At 39.4% G+C, this 22939-nt stretch overlaps 2 protein-coding genes across 2 annotated transcripts; both read right to left on the minus strand.

Moving 5' to 3' along the window:
* Positions 1 to 26: 26 nt before the first annotated feature.
* On the minus strand, positions 27 to 8084 carry LOC124252864 (glutathione S-transferase omega-1-like). The gene is made up of 5 exons (XM_046686536.1): positions 7860 to 8084; positions 3355 to 3460; positions 2548 to 2767; positions 1753 to 1879; positions 27 to 906 (listed from the first exon to the last, which is right to left on the minus strand). Exons 1-5 carry the CDS (start codon positions 7882 to 7884, stop codon positions 668 to 670), a joined length of 717 nt encoding a protein of 238 aa, XP_046542492.1. The 5' UTR covers positions 7885 to 8084; the 3' UTR covers positions 27 to 667.
* An 8908-nt stretch (positions 8085 to 16992) lies between these two features.
* Positions 16993 to 21899, minus strand: LOC124252852. The gene is made up of 8 exons (XM_046686524.1): positions 21887 to 21899; positions 20844 to 20949; positions 20087 to 20306; positions 18523 to 18613; positions 18305 to 18421; positions 17797 to 18030; positions 17575 to 17684; positions 16993 to 17388 (listed from the first exon to the last, which is right to left on the minus strand). Exons 1-8 carry the CDS (start codon positions 21897 to 21899, stop codon positions 16993 to 16995), a joined length of 1287 nt encoding a protein of 428 aa, XP_046542480.1.
* Positions 21900 to 22939: the final 1040 nt, after the last annotated feature.

Here is a 22939-nt window from a genome sequence, read left to right on the forward strand (position 1 = left end):
TGTGATAGAAATAAACCAATACCAAATCCAGTGAACAAGCTTTATTAGGACAGAAAATTGAAGCTCCAAAAGTATAATTTTTCATCAATTTCATCATACAAGCAACGACCTTACATTGGCGAACGAATGTCAGTGTCTGTGATAACCCGGAGATAGATCTTCACAATCGCATAGTACCATGAATGCATGTCCTTTCTAATCCGAAGGAAACAGTTGTAATAAAGGACATAACCTTGGTGTATTTTGTTCGAAAGTGGTAGTTCCAAAGTTTATTGCCTTGTTTAAATATGCCATCAGGGTTCTTGTGTTGCAAATCTTTAAAAAGTAAATAATATCACCGGGGTTCTTGTGTTGTTAAGACAGATTTGTAATGAACGCAACAAATGTAAAAAGCAAATCTTCTTTGGCCCAAGTCCTTGATCTAAGGAGAATTTCTTCGTCACCAAAATCTCTCTGAATCAGCTTCAATGTTCAGATCAATGTTTGTTTCTGCATGTGCTCCTTATACTGTATAGTGTGTATATTGTGGAAACTTGTGAGACCAGAATGATTCTGACATCACACATCACTGGAGCTACACACTCCAAGAAGGCATGATCATCTACGCAGCAACAACAGCTATATTATGTTATCATCTGCACAGTTCTGTGAAACTACTGATTCAAATTCAAAGTCCGACGTCAAAATCTGGTTTACCAGCTTTGGCTGTTTCTACGAAATGGACATGAGACGGTGTATCCCAACGACACTTCTGTACAGCTGGTACCGTCACCATGTTTTTGATCCACTTGGTAAACTTTGGGTACCGATCTGCTGGCACACTCGCTTCTTTCACTAACTGGGTCATGGCATCAAACCTTTCAGCGTGAGGCCACAGCATCAGGTCAACCATCTGGACAGCCCTGCCTGAAAGGTGAAAACATGAGATATTCGCAAGTAAAACTTGATCATTTTAAGGACGAAGAATCCACATATGTAATGCGATGAAGTCGAAGTCTGAATATTGTCAGAGCAAATGCTTCGTTTTAAAAACATAAATGTTTTCAAAAACAGGATGTATGTAGAACCTGTAAGACCCATTCGATGGTCTAAGCAGCTCAGATCATCGAATGGTAGGGCTGGTTATCGATATCGATCGTAAAATCGATAACCGTTAGCCAAATATCGATCCGTTATCAATAAATATCTTAAAAGTAACTTGCAAACAAAGAAAGAAATTAATGTATTTCACATCAATGGTGAGTGATGACATTAACATGTTTTTGAATGGATTTTTAACGAAAGAGCGTCCTGAATGTAATTTAGAGGCAGACCATGATTGATGTCTTATATTTGTGTATTCTCTGAGAAAATTAAGACTTTTTTTTCTATCACAAACGTTTATGTACCATATTATCGATACCACAATTTTCATATCGATAATCATTAATAATGTTTCCTATCGACGATATTTCCGATTATCGATCATTGTAGCCAGTCCTACCCGAGCAACTCTATCACTTATGTCACAGACCATTGTGCCGCGGGTGTGTCTTGCAACAAACAATCATAGGGAATTCTGACGTACAATAAGTAATTTCTAAAGGTATCTGTTGGCCTAAACTAATGTCTTTGAAAATGCCCCAATCCTAAAACAAATCAGATACTTTCCCTTTGGTTGAAGTTGTTCATTAGCATTATGAGACAGTTTAACGAACATCCTGATCACAATTTTTAAGCCAAATCGTTTTTAAAAAAGGAAAAGATTCTTACCACCAAAGAACGGGGTCCCCCTGTCTGCAAGAGCCTTCTCAACCCTATCAAGAGCCTCATGGAATCCTGTAATAGCTTCCTTTGGGACCTCTTTGCCAAAAGCTATTTTGTTAAAGAAGGACACTACCTGAAATGTATAACAGTAGTTAGTATCCTAGCTGGGGACACAGGATGCCTAGTTCTTTCCCTTAGTCGTGGTAGGATCCGCTGGTACCTGGTTCGGAACCTTATTGCATATGGAAAAACGATCCTTGCTTCGTTACCACCAGGCCCTTGCTCGTCTTTCACTGCGCTTGAAAGTTGTGTTAGATCAGCATCAATTTAGGCTATATCCCGTATTTAACTGTTTAAAGCTCCGAAAGAGACAGCATTAAGTCAGACAGTCACTACTCTCTTTAACAGCAAATTACTTTGAATATCATGTGACAATGAGATTATTATGTTTTATGAGTTTATTATATTCACAACTATAAATAATTTTATAAATAAATCGTTTTACAGTCACAACTATGAACCATTGCTTGGTACAAGAACATGAAGTGCATAGATTGAAAACACGAATATCGTGATGATGAAAGTAGAATTATAATGACCAAGAATTCGAAGCAAAAATAGCAATAAAGGAACGATACTCAGCACTACAAATGTCGGTACATTAGCCGAATGGGCCGAGTGTCTTCTCCAAGATACATTTGGGTTGTCATCATGGGATTCTTTGCATTAACACAAATGATATTCCTTTTATGTGGACTGGGCTGTTTGTGTTATTCAAGTAACAATAAACCAAACTATTACCTTTGAGAACAGTTCCACAATGATCCTGTCCTGGGCTCTCCTGTACGGGTCTGAGGGGGTCAGTTTGTTGTTGGGGTACGCTTCATCCACGTAGTCAGAGCAGATCAAAGACTCATAGATCACTTTGTCGTCCAGTTCGAAGATGGGTGTAGCGCCGTTGGGGTTCCTGTCCCAGAACCAAGATGGCCTCTGCTTCAAGTCAATGTTCACTATCTCATGTCTGGATAAAAAATGAATAAATCAATCAATATTCATCATCAATACAATATAGAACATCAATAGAACTAGTCTAGCTCTCTCAGCATAGGGACGGATCTTATACGAGATTATACTTTCACTATGTTCCTATTTTCAAGAACTAGTTTCGCTCATTTAGCATACGAGCGGATCCCGAGTGTTTATTCACACTGTCCTATTTTCCAGAAACTAGTCTCGTTCTCTTAGCATAGAGGCAGAACCTCGAATGTTCACTCACACTATGTTCCCAGTTTCTTGAACTGATTTCGTTCTGGAAGCATATTGACGGACCCTTGAGTGTTCACTCAACCTATGTTCATTTTCTCTAGAACTAGTTTCGCTCTCTTATCATATGGGCGTATCCTCGAGTATGTATTCCCACTATGTTCCTATTTTCTAGAACCAGTCTCAATATCTAAGCAGAGGGACATAATTTGTGATGTATACACACTCTATGGTCCTATTCTCTAGAACTAGATCTCTATAGACTACGCTCTCTATGTTCGTATTCTATGTGCTACAATTAGTCTTGCTCTCACTATAGAGGCACATCCTATGGTATATACTCACTCAATATTCTTGTGATGTAGAACTAATCTCGTCCTCTCAGCATAAGGACAAAACCTCATGCTGTAGATCCTTATTTTGCCCGGGGTGAGGGGCGGGAAGGCAGAAGCTGGAACAAAAATATTCTGATACATTGACAACCGCTGCAATGTTGTCTAGTCGTGATTATAATATATATATATATATTGCCTGTTCCAACAAATTGCTCAGAGGCCCTCAGGCAAAGGCATCGTCAAAAAGCTGTGTTTTTTGCATTCGCTTGAACTGGTCGAGTTCGCATATGTTCTGGATGTTGTTTGGGAGATGGGTACACAATGTGGGTCCGGCTTTGGAAAAAGATCTGTCACTATAGGTCTTTCTTTCTTTCTGATTGAAATCAAACAGACTTAGTGTTTACAAATACGTATCATCATCGTCCCCATTTTGCTCTTTGATCTTGGTGCTCGCATGGATATGTCCGCTGATCTCTTTTTTTTTTTTTCTTTTTTTTTGAGTTTTGTTTTTGTTTTGTTTTTTGGTTTTTGGCATTTTCTTGTTTGGGAAACGCCGAGCGTCATAAGAACTTTTGTAAATTAAACTCCAGACACTCTTTTCTCGCTCAGACAAGAATCGAAGTACATGTTAAAAAAACTTTATTGAGGCTCAAATATTTTCCATAACGTCACCAGTACTCCAGATTGTGTTTGCTTTGTTCCCATGTACCAATACAAAATGCTAGCTTGAATATGGAGAATATTTTGCATACTATGTATTAATAATACTTTATTTGCCCAAAAGGGAATTTGTTGTACATCATATGCTGTGCTCCATAAAAGCAATAAATAGTACATAAACTCAATATAACAATATGCGAATCACCAAAACAGAAACTTTACACAAGGGGACTATGACAAGACACACATAACAAGTAATATTCAACCACATCACTGTTTTAAAATAGCGATGCTGGTTGGAATAAATGAATTTGATGCCCTGTTAGTTCTGAAAAGTGGAGTGTGAAGCGGCGTCTGGAAGGTAGACGTTTATTATGAAGAAACTTCTCGGAGTCAGAAGCAATTTTGTTTTTCAACATGAAGGGTGCTTAAAAGAGTTAGATTTTCCATAGAGACTCCTGATAATTTGCAAATTCATTTCAAACCCAAAATATAATAGGAAAGTGAAATTTGATTTTCCTTCTTCTTTCACTGAAAATATTTCATTAACTGACATTTAAAAACTATAGCGCTCAGTAACATAAACGACATTTGCAACACACATTTGAAAAAATGTCTAATGAAAACTTTATGATTTATATAGAGCTCAATAATTTGTACTCGACAAATATAATGAATATAGTTAACGTTTGTGTGAGAGAGTGTTGGTTTTACGCCATTTTGGGTAACCTTTAAGGTATAACAGGGGACACCAAAAATGGGTTTCAGACATGTGGGGAATTGAACACGGGTCTTCGGCGTGACGCTTTAACCACTAGGCTACCCCACCGCCTCTCAAACGCGAGTGCTTCAGTTGGGTAAGTCGTGATGAATACTTTGTATGAAGAGGAATACTCATCCTTGGTGTGTCCCTCACCCACTTCCTATTCCTTATCCACTCAATTAGTTTCATTCCCAAATCAACCCGTGAAGATCCGGGTTAGAATATTGATCTTCAGTAACCCATGCTTGTCGTAAGAAGCGACTAACGGGATCGGGTGGTCAGGCTCGCTGACTTGGTTGACACGTGTCATCGGTTCCCAATTGCGTAGATTGATGCTCATGATATTGATCAGTGGATTGTCTGGTCCAGACTGGATTATTTGCAGATCGCCGCCATATAGCTGGAATATTGCTGAGTGCGGCGTAAAACTAAACTCACTCACTCACTCATTTCCAAATCACACAAAATCAGAAAATACGACTCGATTATTCACTCAGTCTCTCATCCAGAACAAACCGCCTCCGTGGTGTAGTGGTTAGAGCGTCCGCCCGGAGAGCGGAAGGTCGCGGGTTCGATCCCCGACCGCGTCATACCAAAAGACGTTAAAATATGGTACCTGTTGGTTCCTGTCTGGCGCGCGGCATTAAAGATCACATATACTCTAGGGGGGTACAAATACATAAATCACTAACTGGCATCGCTATAAATGAAACCCCGTCATTAAAACTACTTACTTCGGTCTTTAATTAACTTAAATCGACCTTTTTGACAACAGTGCACAATTCTGCACCCGCGAACGAAATTTCAACCAATCAGAGCGGGGCGTCTCTGTGACGTCATATGAGGAATAGCTATGAGGGCCGATGCAGAATTCATCTACATTTCAGGGGTAAATTATCTTGTTTACAGGTTTGTATAAACCTGAAATCGTGACAACTGTTGTGGAAAATGAAAGCTATATGTTCTCACAATCTACTGTCATTTAATTTTGTCTCCTGCTTTGCCTAGTTTCCGAGTTACAACTTGTTTTCATAGACGCTTCTGTCAAAATTGCTTGGTGTCGTAAGGCCTTTGTATAATGACTGATCCAAATTGATCCCATTTCTGTGTTTTTTTACCTCGATATTTAATCATGTCATGTAAAATTCGGTTTGTATTCTCAAAACAGTGTCGGCCCATAAGTTTTCACATGCAATACAGCAATTAATACTCCCTTGTTGTAACCCGTGTTAGGTGGTATAAACCTACACATGTTATTTGTCATCATTCACTTGATGGTCAGTTAATGAATTTATAACAGGTATAATTAGTGGTAACACACTTAGATTACCCGACAAAGGTTCCCATTTGGCATTTCTTGTGTCTGGAGTAAATGCTCAACATTATAAACATCGATCAAAGGATTAACCGATAACACGCTGATTGATTAATTACTTTAATGTTACACAGCGGATTTGTCAAAAGGTAGTGTTTATGTACATGTTGATGAAAACAAACCATAATCTCATTAATTCTAACAGACTTTAGCCCGTCACTTTACGATTTTCAAAAATGGCGGCGCCCTGTCGCGAACATCCGCCAGTCTGAGGATAAATGCTATTTAGGTTTGTTTTCACCGAGTTACAAAATCAAAACTACTTTCTACTGGTAGTAAAATATGTATTGGAATCATAACCAAAAGGATTTTGCATGACACAACTTATAACATAACAATTTCTCTCGTGGCAGCGAGGTGGGTGTCAATATAATACTATTATTGTTACTTCGACCACAACCTCACTTCCGAGGAAGAAATCGTTATGTTACAAGTTGTGTCATGGAAAATCTTTATGGTCATCAATCATATACATATTTTACTACAACTAGTAAGTAGTTTTGATTCTTTAACTTCCGTGAAGCGATCTGAACACAAGTAAGATATCGTTTCAGGCTTCCACAACGCTCGCTTCGCACTCACAAACATAACCCATTTAGCACGAACTGCGGGTCCTGTGGAAATCTGTGCATGGCGACACCATCGCCCGACCCCTAGGAGCAATTGACGACAAAGCAACGATTCGGCATGTCGTCGTTGATGTCGAGAAATCATCAAAATGATGAGCGTGCTACACACTTTCTATACAACCAACTGAAAATCGTTCCTCATATGACGTCACTGCAGTGCCAGAGTTACGTCACAGAGTTACGTAACCTGTCTGTGGTTTCTTTGGCGGGCGAGAGTGAAGCAGGCGACTTTTTGGCAACTTTTAATCGCTCGGTATTAATTAACCACAAGTTTTTTAAGAATGAATTTGGTGTTCCGCATAAGTCTAACCACAAATCTTTCATATGTAATAGTTAAAAGAGTACTAAAAAACAAAGTTTATTTGTTCTTTAATGGGTACAACAAGGACTGGTCGGCTCGGAGTCAGTATAATGTGTCTGAGTGGGAATCTCAGTGGGCTAGCACTATAAAACCAGCTTAAGTCTGGGCTAGTACAAGCAGCTGCACATACACATACACACGCATGCACGTCGTCATATGAGCGTAAGACGTTAAACCCAATTTCACAACACATCACATCATCCAGTACACCATATATTCAACAACTTGACCACTACAAGTCACTCAAACACCAGCACCGACATAACACTTAGTCCCCACGGCGCTAGACGTTATTTCACAATATCGAATCAATATCTAGTCACAAAATCAGTCTCAATGCCCCGAAGCCACACTCCGCATGGATACAAACACATTTCATCACCTCCACGCCCCAACCCACAGACCCAAAGGTAGTCTCTCGTACAGACCCCGAAGCAAATATATCCAAGAAAGCCCACGCAAGTCTAGAAAATGTGGCAAGTCTAGATTTCCTCAGCTTGAAGAAAGTCTCAGGGCTCCTTTTCATTATATATATATATTTTTACTATGAACGGGTTTTTTCAGTAAAATATGTTCATTTCAGAGACTAGTTGTTAGTCTAACCCAAAAGTTAAACAGTCCAAGTTTAAACACATTTGAGCTGGAACTCATATTAATCAACAAACATGGCGGTGTCATGGCTATCACATGGGACAAGATGGTGACATAGAACGCAATATTTACTCACTTGTTGTGTAGGATTTCTCAGTCATGGCGATGCTGTCTGTGAATGAGTTCAGCCCACTTGCGGTTGAATATATGTAGAAATTATAATCCCAGTCACGATGACGAAGCACAATCTACTCGCTATGGAATATTCAGTTGCCGGTCCACTACAGCTCTCAGCCGCTCTGGTTGAAAGAGATATGGGTCGGTGTTTACACAGCCTAGATATTCAAGAGTATCTTTACCTGCAACAACTGATATGGAATAATACAGTGCATGGTCATGTTAAAGTGAGTGAGTGCGTTAATATACTGAACGTCACTGAAAACGCACCGGTCTAAAATTGTCCATATTTTCATCAAGATGGATTTCAGCATGACAATGATCAATGAATATAACTAACATGAAGTCGAAGGGCATGTCCAGTTGAAAAAATGCTTCAGAAACCAATTCCTGTCCACAGTATGACTCTTAATTCCAAAATGGATCAACATGCAGCCACGCCATGAAAAAAGCTTGAATTTCATTCTGAAATCATACTGACTGTGACATTAAAAGCAGGTGTATGAGAACCGATTCTCATTGCTTCACTAACGATTGTGAAACGAGTGAGTGAGTGAGTGAGTTTAGTTTTACGCCGCACTCAGCAATATTCTAGCTATATGGCGGCGGTCTGTAAATAATCGAGTCTGGACCAGACAATCCAGTGATCAACAGCATGAGCATCGATCTGCGCAATTGGGAACCGATGACCAAGTCAGCGAGACTGACCACCCGATCCCGTTAGTCGCCTTTTACGACAAACACAGTCGCCTTTTGTGGTAAGCATGGGTTGCTGAAGACCTATTCGACCCCGGACCTTCACGGGTCGATTGTGAAATGAGGACAGAGATGCCGAGGTTTACACCTCACGAAAGAGAACGAGCACTAGGCATGATTCGGGTTGGCACCACAGCAGGCATATTGCTCGACAACTTGGACTTGGCCACTCCACCATCGTTAGGCTTCATAGACGACATCAGTAGACAGGCAGCACCCGTGACCTTCAATGACCTTGGCAACAACGTGCTACGACGCTCCATCAGGATTGCCATATTGACCTTGTCCATATCAGTGATTGAACACTGCCGACGGCCAGGACTGCTGCACTAGTTCAATATTGACGTGGGGGTCATCAGCGCTGACTCCATGCGACGCCGTCTACACGCTACAGGGCTCGACGTCCTTACGTTGGACCAATTCTGACTGACAGACACCGTAATGAGCGTATACAATGGGCTAGCAGGCATCGTCCATCTGTTTTTATCCACTCAAAAAATATCAATTCCTTACACGTGCTTTTAATAATCTGAACTTTTATAAGTGGTGCGTTTTCAATGGTGTTCAGTATATTTAAAGTCACATCGGCAATGTCTCAGCCATATCGTGACTCATGTTAAAGTAATAGTGTTAGGCTACCTGAAATGACTCTTCTCAATTTCTCCTTACATGGAAACACACACACACACACACACACAAACACAAACACACACACAAACACACACACAAACAAACAAACAATCACACAAACAAACAAACACACACAAACACACATACACACAGAGGTAAAGATGTTCGTTCGTTCGTTCGTTCGTTCGTTCGCATGCGATATTGACTTTTTTTCATTCATCCATTCATTCATTCTCCTGGTAACTCAGTTTGGGGGCTTCATTAAATCCCCGATTCCCTGAAATGACAGAATCGGGGTTTTCATGAACTTACTGAAATGTCTAGTTTCACAATCTTCATGTAACATATTTAACGTGACACTACACTGTGACCAGAGTCCGTTTAATCCGGACACCTGCTAATGTGGACAATTTCACTGGCGGTGCTTTCTCTATATTTGCTTCATATATGCATAACATAAACATAATGCTCCTCGTGCATTAAGCCATCAATCCCGGCTTACCTGTTTATAGAGTACATGTAAGTGAAGGAGTTCGCGGTAGCAGGGTCTGTATCATTGAAATGGGAGAAAGATCTGTTGCATAATTATTCTTCCTCTTTCATAGTTGTTTTGGCATTCACGAATAACGATAAATACTCGATAAAATAAAACAAAAATGGATGGGAATCCTCAAAATCTTTATATAACACCCACACTAAACCAGCTCTCACACTCACATCTACACCCCCCTCCCCACCACACCCCACCCCACCATACAGACTCACACCCAAGCCAACCCATTCTCACACCGACATCAGCATCAAGCCCAAACCCACTCCCGATCTCAGGTCCACCTCCAAATCCACACACACACACACACACGAACCCATATCCACATTCGAACACACACACACACCACCACCACCACACCACACCACACCACACCACACCACACCACACCACACCACACCACACCACACATCAAAATTAAGTTTTTAATATTGAAATTTTGTGCGATATTGAAGTTCTGAAAAACGCTTCCTATAAGCTTATAATGTAAGTGACATGTTCTACCGGAAAGTGGGCATATCACGCTAGAGGAGACCAGACGATTATAACCGCTGCAACCAGTGTCAAGGTCAAATGCAGCAAACAGACAGCGCCCCGTCTCCTAGCTGTATAAACACAGACCACATTCACGTTACCGTATAATCAGCAGGATGCAGCCACAGGATATAGCATTGCTTCGTCTCAGCTTATAAGGGGCGGTCTGTGAGCCCAGTGGTTAAAGCCTTGGCTCAGGGCGAGAGAGACTCAGGTTTGAATCCCCACATGGTTACTATGCGTGAGGCCAGTATTCACAAATACGTTCACACTCGTTCCTGGACATGTTATTTGGTAGATTACATCCGTCTGAATTAATGTCACGTCTTATTTGGTGTTTAATCGCATTTTTCTTGCTGTAACGTTGGGCGCCGTGCTATACGTATTTCAGGAAGTAGAATGACGTCACATATCATAATCTCGTTCCAAATCAGTTGCAGAAATAACTGGACGTAAGTAATTTTCTGTCCGAGAGAGTTTTCAGAAAGTTTCACTATTCCATAGGCATTTATTACAGTTTTCATACAATAAATATCGTGCAGCATTATTGGCTCTGCCTTTGCGCACAGTAATTCTTCTTTTGAAAGTAGATTAATTAAATTTAGTTATTATAGAAAGTTTTATCTATATCCCTCTTCACCTCTTCAAAAAAGACAGTTGGGATGGGACATCAAACATCCTGACAACCACGTTTCCAACCCCCAACCCGTTACTGTGCGCAAACGCAGAGCCAATAATATATTATTAGGGTTTAATCCACGAAAGTGAAGCATTTCTGCAAAGATACTTCCTTTGAAGCAAACAATCGGCGGTGGGCCACCCACTTTCCCCATAACTACATTTCAGGATTTCAACTTTTATATGGTCGCTTTAAAAGTTTGAAAACCCTTAAGTAAACATGTCTTCCTCCACTTCCAATAGTTAATGCTAAATGATTTGTTTCTTTGAACAATATTTTACTTATTTCACTTACACGGCATCAGGACAATCCAGGGATTGACAGCATTAGCATCTGAATCCCACAGGTGTGTTGAGAATTGAAATTCTTTCTGTTCAGATCCGGGATTCAGCGACCCAAGCTTGTTGTAAGAGGCGAGTAACGGGATCAGGTGGTCAGGCTCGATGACTTGGTTGGTGCATGAGATCGTGTCCCAACTGCGTAGATGGATACTCATTATGCCAATCACTGGATTGTCTGGTCCAGACTCAATTACTTTCCACCCCGCTCAAATAGCTGTGAAGATTCGGGTTAGAATTGGTCTTCCGCAAACCATGCCTGTCATAAGAGACGACTAACGGGATCGGGTGGACAGGCTCGCTGACTTGGTTGACACATGTCATCGTAGATCCATGCTCATGTTGTTGATCACTGGATTGTCTGGTCCAGACTCGATTATTTACAGACCGCCGCCATATAGCTGGAATATTGCTGAGTGCGGCGTAAAACTAAACTCACTCACTCAAATAGTTGTAAAATTGCTGAGTGGGGCGTTAAACACAGAACAAGCACACCAAACAAATAATTATTATAGTTAAAACACTATGACAAACACTTCAGTGAAACCTGTCAGCTTAAATAAAAGACGAAAACCCGAACTGATTCAGGTCCACTGAATCTGTTGCTCTACTTCATGTCATACAACATATTCTAAACATCGTGCATGTGGAACATTAGCACAGAAATCGATAACGAACACTAAGCCATGATCACGTTTCCTTCATCTCTGAAATCATTTTATCCGAAACTAGTCGACGTTTTCAATCCAACTTATGGTGACCTGAGACACCATCAGCAAATCACTGCTTATCTTGCGTGATGAAGATACATCATAACAACATCCTCCCCTCACCACGTGTACGGCAAGGCGATGTTGTGACTCGCGGCCTATTGACCTTCAGTAGGTTGCTCGTGTTTGCGAAGCATGTTATTCCTCTCCTCTATTTTGGTGTCTGAACACGATCTGTTTGTTGGACATTGTCCATGTTTATCTTCTCCTACACCGATCTCAATGTCAGATTCATCCAATGTCAACAAACACGTATTCTAAGATTCGTCTTTTAGATGTGGGTGTTCAGAGACTCAAACAAAAAGGTGGGTGTCGAGAGATTCAAACAAATAGGTGGGTGTCCACAGTATCAGAGCTAAAGAAGTTTGGTGAGATGAACTGGGATCTAACGTTTCGCTGACGATTATTTTACGCATGTAGCGTGTGCGTGTGTGCGTGCGTGCGTGTGTGTGTGTGTGCATGCGTTCGTGAGTGCATGCGTGCGTGCGTGTGTGTGTGTGTGTGTTAGTCCACACTATAACGACACAACCAATAAGCGATTTGTCACTATATGTGCAGGGCATCATATCATTGGCAACTTAAAGCTATTTAGAATATAGCGATAACAACGATGTCCGTTGTGGTCGTTTGCAGCTAACTATAAGCTTTCATTTACAATCATGTCGTCGTGCATGTCCATCGATACAGCCAGAAGATACCATGGGGATCTGGACAAAGTACTGACATACTTGTTATAGTTATCAAATTCATACTAAGGGCCTGTTCGATTATTGCGAAAATGGTTTTGGTTTCTGATGCTGGTTTTTCCTGTTATAAAGTGTCTAGTTTCGGATACATAGTTTCAAAGTGAAACTAGTTTATAGCTTAATAAACGAATGGATGGTTTCCCCATCCGGTTTCAAAATGGATGCAAAATAAATGTCTCAGCTACTATGTATGTGGAACGAATTGAATGACAGCATTGCCGAAGGTAATATTTTTTGTCATTTTATCAGGGAATAAACAAATAGTAACGAGTGATTTCTGTGGGAACAACCGTTCCCGACTTCTGGTCATCCGTGGAAACCTCACAGCTGCTGCTTACCGCGACCAGGTGCTCACCCCTGAACTCATTCCTTTCATGGCGGCTCATAGCGGATTCTTAATATTTATGCATGTGACCTTTGACCGATTCCAAAACGAGGTTATACCCGCAAATATGGCAGCTGATCACTGCTCTGTACCTCAGTGTACATCTGATGCGAGATACACCAATTCACTTTCGTTTCACACATTTCCGAAGGCTGAAGATGTGCGAAGGAGATGGATAATTGCCATTCGTCGGGACGAAGGACCCTTCTTTACGGTAGGTTAAAATTTTCATTCAGGATTTTCGAAATTAAATCTCAAGAATTTGAGTCGTCCAAACAGCAACGAATATATTATCGGAGCTGCAGGTGTCAAACAGATTATAAGACAAAAAGATATTTTGTCTCAAACAACTGCATGATAGCATTTTGCATGTCAAATTTGTTTTCAACTATACTTTCGTGTTACTAAATTACCAGGACGATTGCATACATTAGCCTTTCGTGGTCCTATATGAAACAATGGCAGATGGACCCAGGAAGAATTATTATAGAATCACTTATATACACAACTATTTATTGTAACTATTAAAAAAAAGAGATATTTTTTAAATCTTGGAGCTCAAAATCTATAATGACAGTAGACTTATTTTAATTTCACTTGTATTTAGATCACCAGGAAGAGTGTTGTTTGCTCGAAGCATTTCCGGCCTGAGGACTACAAGTACACACCGGTAAAGAAGACCCTCAAGCAAGGATCTGTGCCATCCATATTTCCTTGGAACTTGGAAAATATGAAGTCCAGAAAAGCACCAGCCATCCGTCATCCACTGATGCCAAAACAAGTAATTTCATGGGAAAGGTCAGTTTAAGAGTTAGAAATAAATTGGTAGATGTGTAAGCACTACTTCAGTTCAAATGCTCTTTAACTAAAGATGTCTTTCTTTTTTGTGGTATCCATTAATTTAAAGTATTTCCATCTAATTAAATTTCAGATGAAGGATTCATAATCACTGATGACCCTCATACCTCATCATAATATTTAGAAATGAATAAATGTTGAAGTGTACAAACATTTGATTTCCACTGAAAGTAAATTCTTTATTTTTTCAGTCCTGAAAATGCAAACACCATGTCAGATTGTGACCCTCATGCAGAAGGTGAGCACCAGTTGTCAGCTCAGACCCAGACAGATATCAGTCTGTTTGATTCACAGGTGCTTCTAAAAAGAATTCAAGAGCTTGAGGAGGAGAAAGATTTGTTAAAAGAAGAGCTCACCCTTGAGAGATTTGGACTGGAAAGATTTGCTGGAAATGATGATATGATCCAGTACTACACATCTTTTCGTAGCTATAAATTGTTCAAACAGTTTTATGACTTTGTAAAACCAAGTGCCTCCAATATGTGCAGTATGTATTATACATTCTCAAATGTCATTTCTCTTGCAGGTAGACCAAGAAATATGGCCCTTATTGATGAAATGTTCATGTTTTTTGTACGCCTTAGGCTTGGTTTACCAGAACAGGATCTTGCTGTTCGTTTTAACTGCCATATTCCGACTGTTAGTCGAAAAATTATCACCTGGGCAAATTTTCTCTATTTTGTTCTTGGATCAGTTCCTATCTGGCCTTCCAGAGTGACAGTAGACAGACACATGCCTCCTGAATTTCAGATAACTTACCCATCTACAAGAGTCATTTTAGATTGTACTGAGCTCAGGATCCAAATTCCCTCAGCTTTGGTGTTAAATTCCATGTTTTATTCCCATTACAAGAGCTCTTGCACTCTGAAAGGTCTGATTGGCATTGCCCCAAATGGTGCTATTATATGGCTCTATGCTATGGTGCTATATCTGTACACATCTGTACACAGGTGTCATGTCCGATGTTGAAATAACTAAACTGTCTGGCATTCTAGATTTGCTGGAACCTGGGGACAGTGTTATGACTGATAAGGGTTTTACTATTGCCAGTATACTGAGTGAGAAAGGTGTTGGTCTGAACATTCCTCCATTTCTGTATTCCTCTGGACAGTTCACGCCTAGTGAAGTATGGGAGACACAGTCCATTGCATCCCATAGGATTCATGTAGAAAGACTGATCAGAAAGGTTAAAGAGAATCACCTGTTTGATTCTACAGTCTCTCTTGCTGAACTGGGCAGCATTAATCAGTTGTGGACTGTAGCATGCATTACATCTAGTTTTCAAGGACCTTTGATAAAAAAGAAATGAAAGAAAACTGATTGAGGTTTAATGTTGATTAGCATGAAATTTGTATTGCATTTTTAAGAGAACATAATATATACATCATATTGACACTAATGGTATAACAGAGTATTTATTTACAGTGTTTGTTAGTTTTCATCAGAGTTTATAATAGATTCAGGACCTATTATGAAACTATGATCATAGTAAAAACTCAAATCAAATAAATTTCTGAAAACTTCAAAATACAAATTTGTATTACATGTTCAGATCACCAGATAGCTTAGGCTATAATACCTTGGTAACCAAAGTTAGACACATCCTGTTTCAATATGGATTTGGTTATGCTTGTCTAAGCCAAGAAATTGGAAATGTGGAATATTCTGTGTATCTATTCAAGCTAAGGCTAGGTGATAACTTAAAACAGTCTTGGTTCTCATCAATTAGTGAAACTCCTAAATGTATATTTTACAAGGAGTTCAAAACTTTGTTAAATGTTAAAAAATATTTGTGTTGTGATATCCCTGTGCATATAAGAATTGCTATATCAAGGTTTAGAATCAGTAATTTAATACGGCTGTTGAATGTGGCAGGTATAATGGAATTGAATATAACGAAGGGCTGTGTCCTTTTTGTAAAACCAGAGGTCAGCATTATATAGAAAATGAATATCATGTACTATATGTTTGTAATACCTATGATATACCTAGAAAGAAATATATAACGAAGTTCACTAAAGAACCACTTACTCATTACTCTGTCGTAAATCTTTTGCAAAGCAAAAATGATGCTGTCATATACAGTGTTGGCCTATACTTATACCATGTACAGAAACTGAACTCCAGGACATAGAGCTGCAAAGTTGTATTGCGCACCCACTAAACACAATGTCAGTCTGATTGTATTATGGGCGAGGGCCTCTTTACTGAATAAATACTGCCTGTCTGTCTGTATTACAGATAAGATTATGTTGTGGTAACAAAGTTACATTTAAATTGTTATATTGTCAAAAGATGTCATTATTGATTCTGTTGAATAAATGTTACTGTAACAAAAGTTTTATGACAAATGCTCAAAACAAACTTGTTAATATAAATTAATAAATGTGATTACAGCTAAATCTGTAATATTTCATCGACTGTATATTTTTTTAATACACAGATCTTTTACATTTTTATAGATATCAATGTTTTGAAATATACACAGGTAGTAAGTAAAAATGCTCAGAATTATGATATACTGAAATTGTGAGTATCTCCCTTTAAACAATGCCAGAATTTCTAATAAGCAGTGAACTAGATCAATATTGCATGTTTTTGTTTCTGAATGATTAATAACAATACACAAAGTGTTATGAACAGAGAACATGTTTGATGTATATATGAAATATATACCTCACATTATATGTTTATCAATTAAACAATGAAAGAAGTTCATCTTGTTGTATTTTTCTGAATGCATTAAACTTAATATGATTTCATCTAGCTTGATGTTAAGAATATTGCTGATTTTTTTGGTAATTGAAATAATCAGAGAAATGACTTCTAACATAGTAGTACAGAAACTATGAAAGAAGGTAATCAAAGAAGAATTTATCTGCCTTGTCTTTCACCCTTTGCCAGCTCTCAGGACAAAAGTCAATTCTCTCGAGATGGTGTTGCCTTTCAGACCAGACAAAGAAATCACACCCTTTCAAACCAGTCATTGCCAGTTGCATCTGGATCTGATGATAGTAGTTACATGTTGCCTTAAGAGCAAGCTGGCCATTGTCCTTCAGGCTGAGGTACTGCAGATCACAGAGGTCCTTATTCCGCAGGTCTGGACACTTCACCTCCAGTAGACCAAAAGGAGGGTTGGAGCTGGGGTCTAGCACCTTCCTGTCTGGAGAAGCAGCCATCCATGCTGCTCTGGGACTTATTACAATCCCACAGGGATATATATTCACATTGCCCTCCTTTAGCTGAAATATCAACATGCAATTTTAAATATAGGCACATGTGTACACTTCTTTATATTTATTATATATGTTGAGATAATTATCCCCTTAATCCAAAATATTAACATTCAATGTTAATTACATATACACATGTACATTTATTCAGTTGATCCATTTACACATATGATTTAATCAATCTGAAATGTTTACCTTCCCATATGCCTCTACTGCAAAAGGCTCATTGGCAATGCCCTCTCTCATTGCCTCTGTGAGGACGGTCCTAGAAGAAGATCTCAGTCTTTCTGCAAACTTCTCTGGTTCTGAAATTTTATTATTATTTTTTTTTAATGTAATGGATTTGGGTGCAACATTTTCTTTTAATGAAATTAATGACATAAAACTTAATGTTAATTAGGTTTATTTTCTGTTTACCTTTTTTACGCTTTGAAATTTCTCCAATTTTGGAAGCTGTGACCCTGTGACGTCTCAGACGAACCCACTTCTTGTCCTGCGCCTGGAGTCTGGTAGCCTTCTCTATCTCCACAGCCTCATCCTGACTGACACTGAGTGAGTCTAGCAGAGTTGTCTGACTCTCTGTCAGCACACTGCTGTAGTTGTTCTCTCCTGTCTGCTCAGCACTAATGGGTAAATCAGGATAAAATCCATCTACAATGTTTATCAGATAATTTCTGTTGATGGCTGATGGTACTACCCTCAGGAAAAAATCCAAAATTAGTTCTTACAAAAGGTGGTAATGGCTCATCAGTCTGTGGAACTGTTGTTAATAGTGATAGATCAGGATGATTTAACTTCAGGGATGAAAAAAATGGTTTCAATGGTGGAAGGGTAGACCTAGTGGGGTTGTAAAGGGTTGATTTCACTGGCCTGTGCTCTCCATCACTCTTGTATCCAGAAACCTTTATCTCTGGTACTGACATACCGGATATTTTGTCCTGGCGAGGGATGTGCCATGTCTGTGGCATGGAGGTCTTGGCAATATCCTGTGGGATGGACTTCATTCCTCTCTGCTTATAGTGGGCCACCAGATATAAAACACCTGTGTAAGAAAAACATATTTTCAGGAACAATGAAATCAGATACTCAGTTTAATATATACAGACATTACTTATTATTCATTGAAATAGGCTAATGACATACCTGTCACATGACCACAACACTGGCTCTGACCTATGGCACAGCTGCAGCTGGCGCTGACCACTTTAACCACTGGACTGCTCTCTAAGGTGACCTGCATTTCATAGTACATTTACTTGAGTGAAATGAATGTACTAGGCTATCACAATTTAACATAAATGAGATATTTTACAAAATATGTGTTCCTATCAGACTGATAATATTTTTTCTTGACAATACTATGAACCCAACTTACAGTTATATTGTGTGGCGAGTCATTTTTCTTCATGGAATGGTAACAACGAGCTGTTATTACGCAAGATGTGTCATCACATGATGCTGCAAAAAAAAAAACGATTACAGGTGAAAAATAAGACAAGGGAATAATGTTACACGAAATAACATCATTTGAATTTTACATAGATCTAATAACTATCTGACGGTTACGGCCTAGGTTATTGACATGATGTAACTTAGGTTAAAGTAGTTCAAAAACAGCTTTTCAGTTGCACTTCATAATGATTAACGTATGTCCCGTAATTTTCAGGGTGAAGTCAATATGATAACATGTCAAGAGGAAAATAAGCCTTCTTCAATCATAAATCAGCAATGACATAATGACATTGACAGCCATATTGCGATCGTTACTGTACCATTTACAACATTGGAAATTGATGAATGAAACTTACTTCGCAAATTATAAATGAACCCTTCACTATAATATTTGAAGCCTTTGTTCAGTTGGGAAGTCCCGGCACTTCTGCTATTCATCTGTATATAAGTCTCCACGAAGGAAAATGTGAGAGACGGGACAGCCGTCAGATCGCTTCCGGATTTCGTCGCCATCACGATCCGCTGATTACGTGGGTATGACCTCGTTTTGATATTGGTCAAAGGTCACATGCATAAATATTAAGAGTGGCCTATGGCCCAGGTCTACAGTTCCAGCATGATAATGCTCGGCCGCATACCGCGATATTGACACGAAATTTCCTTCAAAACGCTGGAATCAACGTCATGGACTGGCCATCGAGGTCCCCTGACCTTAATCCAATAGAGCACGTTTGGGATGCACTTGGGAGAAGGCTTCGTGGTCTTAGGAACCAACCTCAGAATTTGCAGGAACTTGGCGCTGCCTTGCAAGAGCAATGGTGCAGAATCCCCAACCACGTGTTCACAAGCATCAGGCAGTCGATGAGGAGACGGTGTTTGGCAGTGGTGAAAGCGCGGGGCGGCCATACACGATATTGAACTGATAAATTTCGCATTTTTTATTCTTGTGACTTGACATTCTGTATACCCATGTTTTGGAACGGCGGTGTAGCCTAATGGAAGTGATTATGGTACTGTCAGTGTATCGAGTACATCACACAGATCTCAGCAATGAAATAATAACAAATTTAACCATCTTACCATCTCTTTTTCTTTTTTAGTGCCCTGAAGAAAGAATGTGAAGCTTCTTTTTTGACTCAGTATATTTGAAGACTGGTTGTCTTTACGGGATTCTTTACGGTAACGAAAATGATATTCCTTCAGTGTGGATTAGACTGCTCGTGTTATTTAAGTTATAATCAACCGGAATTATTACCTTTGAAAACAGTTCCACAATGATCCTGTCCTGGGCTCTCCTGTACGGGTCTGAGGGGGTCAGTTTGTTGTTGGGGTACGCTTCATCCACGTAGTCAGAGCAGATCAGGGACTCATAGATCACTTTGTCGTCCAGTTCGAAGATGGGTACAGCGCCGTTGGGGTTCCTGTCCCAGAACCAAGATGGCTTCTGCAGCAGGTTAATGTTCACTACCTCGTGTCTGGGTGAAAAATAATCACAATCAATATTCATCATAAATACAACATGTGTTTTTGTCTTTTTAATGAAAACGGGTAATGTGTTCTAAATGTTCTCGATGGATCGAACGAAGTCTTGTTCCCTCAATGGGGCGTAGGGATTGAACCTCGTGTGTTTGCTCACACTAAGTTCCTATTCTCTTGAATTCGTCTCTCTCTCTTAGCATAGGGACGAGACCTCGAGTGTTTACTCACACTCTTTCATTGAACTAGTCTCGCTCTCCTAGCATTGGCACGAGATCTCGAGTGTTTACTCACACTATGTTCCTATGTTTTTAACCAGTTTCGCTCCCTTGGGTGAAACCTCACGGATGCATCAATGTTCCTATGTCTCGATCTCTCTGCGTTGGGACAGCAATTTGTGATGTATGCACACTTTATTCTTCTATTATCTTGGACTAGAACTCTATGAAACACTGCACTGTACTTGTACTCTTACATCCTGCCCTAGAATTAGTCTCGCTGTCCGTTTAGAGGCACATCCTATGGTGGATACTTACTCAATGTTCTTGTGATGTAGAACTAATCTGGTCCCCTCAGCAAAAGGGCAAAACCTCATGCTGTAGACCCTTATTTTCCCCGGGGTGAGGGGTGGGAAGGTAGGAGCTGAAACAAAAATATTCTGATACACTGACAACCGCTGCAATGACGCCTAGTCGTGATTATTACAAATCACACAGTCATCTTGGTATGGTGAACTACTTGAGAAGTCAGGTAACAGTCTAGACTTTGTGTTTACAGATACGTATCATCCTCATCCCTATTTTGTTCTTTGATTTTGGTGCCCACAGGGATCTGTCCGCACATCTCTTTATTTTGTTTATTTTAGTTTTTGGGTTTGGTGGGGTTTATATAATTTTCTATTTAGGAAACGCCGAGCCTCATAATAATTTTTATATAAAATGCCGGACACTCTTTTCTTGCCCGACTCGGACAAGAATCGAAGTGTTAAGAAAACATTTATTTTCGCACAAATTCTTTTCCTAGCGTCGCCAGTACTCCTGATTTTGTTTTCTTTGTCCCCATGTAACAATATTTTGTCATATTTCCACAAAACGCTAATGTGGAGAATATTCTGAAGACTATTTCTTTACAAGCCCAAAATATTGCTGGAATGTGCAATCACATTTTCATTTATTTCACTAAAAATAAGCCAGTAACCGATCAATAAAACATGTGGCCCTAAGTAATGTACAATATTTGCAACACAGAACATTCATAAGGGCTAATGAAAACATTATGATTTATAAAGAACTCAACTATTAGTACTCAACAAATATACTGAATATAGTTCACGTCGACGTCTGTGTGAGAGTGTATTGTTTTTTTACGCCACTTTGAACAACATTCTATGGAATATCATAACATAACACCAGAAATAAGTTTCAGACAATGTTCATATGAGGGGAATTGTACTCGGGTCTTCGGCGTGGCGCTTTAGCCACTGGGCTACCCATCGCGATTATCTGAGTTAAATACTTTGTATCATGAGTAAAGCTCATCCTTCGTGTGTCCTACTCATCTGATCTTGTCCCTTACTCACCCACTCGATTCATTCCCAAATCACACTAAATCAGAAAAAACGACTCGAATATACCCAGTACACCATTCAATAGTCTGTCGTACAGACCCTGAAGCAAATATATCCAAGAAAGCCCACGCAAGTCTAGAAAATGTGGCAAGTCAGCTAGATTTCCTCTGAAAATGAAGAAAGTCTCAGGGCTCCTTTTCATTATATATTTTTTTTTTTACTATGGACCTTTTTCATTAAAATATGTTCATATCAGAGACTGGTTGTTAGTCTAACCATTCAACAACTTTTTTTTTTTCTTTTTTTTTTATTGGTTCCCAAGATTACAATATTGCAGATATACCAAGCCGTGATGCGTACGGCTTAAAGTAATATGGCTACATGATGTTCAGGTGAGATATTTTTGTATTAATATATTTATGAACATGCATAATTCATTAAATAGATAATGTACAGATAATGTCAGGTACAAGTCAATACAGTTTGAGTCATCTAAGTACTGGGGAGAGAAGGCTCCATTTATGATGGAAATTATTTATTTTATTATTTTTGGCTGATATATGTTTTTCCACAAAGAATATTTCTTTTAGATTTTTTATATAGAAAGTTAGATTTGGAACCATTCAACAACTTGACCACTTTCTATACAAGTCACCCAAACACCAGCAAAGACATTGTACTCAGTCCCCCACGGCGCTGGACGTCATTTCACAATAGCGAATCAATATCTAATAACACCAGGACAAAATCAGGCTCAATGCCCCGAAGAGACCCCGGAAGAGGCGCCCGAAACCTCTTCGACACACTCCGCATGTATACAAACACATTTCATCACTTCCACGCCCCAACCACTGACCAAAAGTTCAACAGTCCAAGCTTAAACATATTTGAGCTGGAATACATGGTTTTGATGCAAATCAACGATGTATGCATCCCACTATATCGCAACAAACATGGTGGTGTCATGGCTATCACAGAAATTAGAATCCCAGTCACGATGACGAAGCGCAATCTACTCGCTGTGGAATATTCAGATGCCGGTCCACTTCAACTCTCGCGTGGCTT

Source organism: Haliotis rubra, unplaced genomic scaffold, assembly GCF_003918875.1.
Source record: "Haliotis rubra isolate DU_JTF1 unplaced genomic scaffold, ASM391887v1 Scf527, whole genome shotgun sequence".
Taxonomy (NCBI): domain Eukaryota; kingdom Metazoa; phylum Mollusca; class Gastropoda; order Lepetellida; family Haliotidae; genus Haliotis; species Haliotis rubra.

Coding starts and splice junctions, on each gene's coding strand:
- LOC124252864 (XM_046686536.1), bottom strand. CDS start 7,884: ATGACTGAGAAATCCTACACAACAA. Junction 2,768..3,354: donor CTACATCACAAGAATATTGA/GTGAGTATATAC, acceptor TTTTTTATCCAG/ACATGAGATAGTGAACATTG. Junction 1,880..2,547: donor TTGTGGAACTGTTCTCAAAG/GTAATAGTTTGG, acceptor TATACATTTCAG/GTAGTGTCCTTCTTTAACAA.
- LOC124252852 (XM_046686524.1), bottom strand. Junction 18,031..18,304: donor TCGCCAGGACAAAATATCCG/GTATGTCAGTAC, acceptor TAAACATTGTAG/ATGGATTTTATCCTGATTTA. Junction 17,389..17,574: donor CAGTAGAGGCATATGGGAAG/GTAAACATTTCA, acceptor TTGATATTTCAG/CTAAAGGAGGGCAATGTGAA.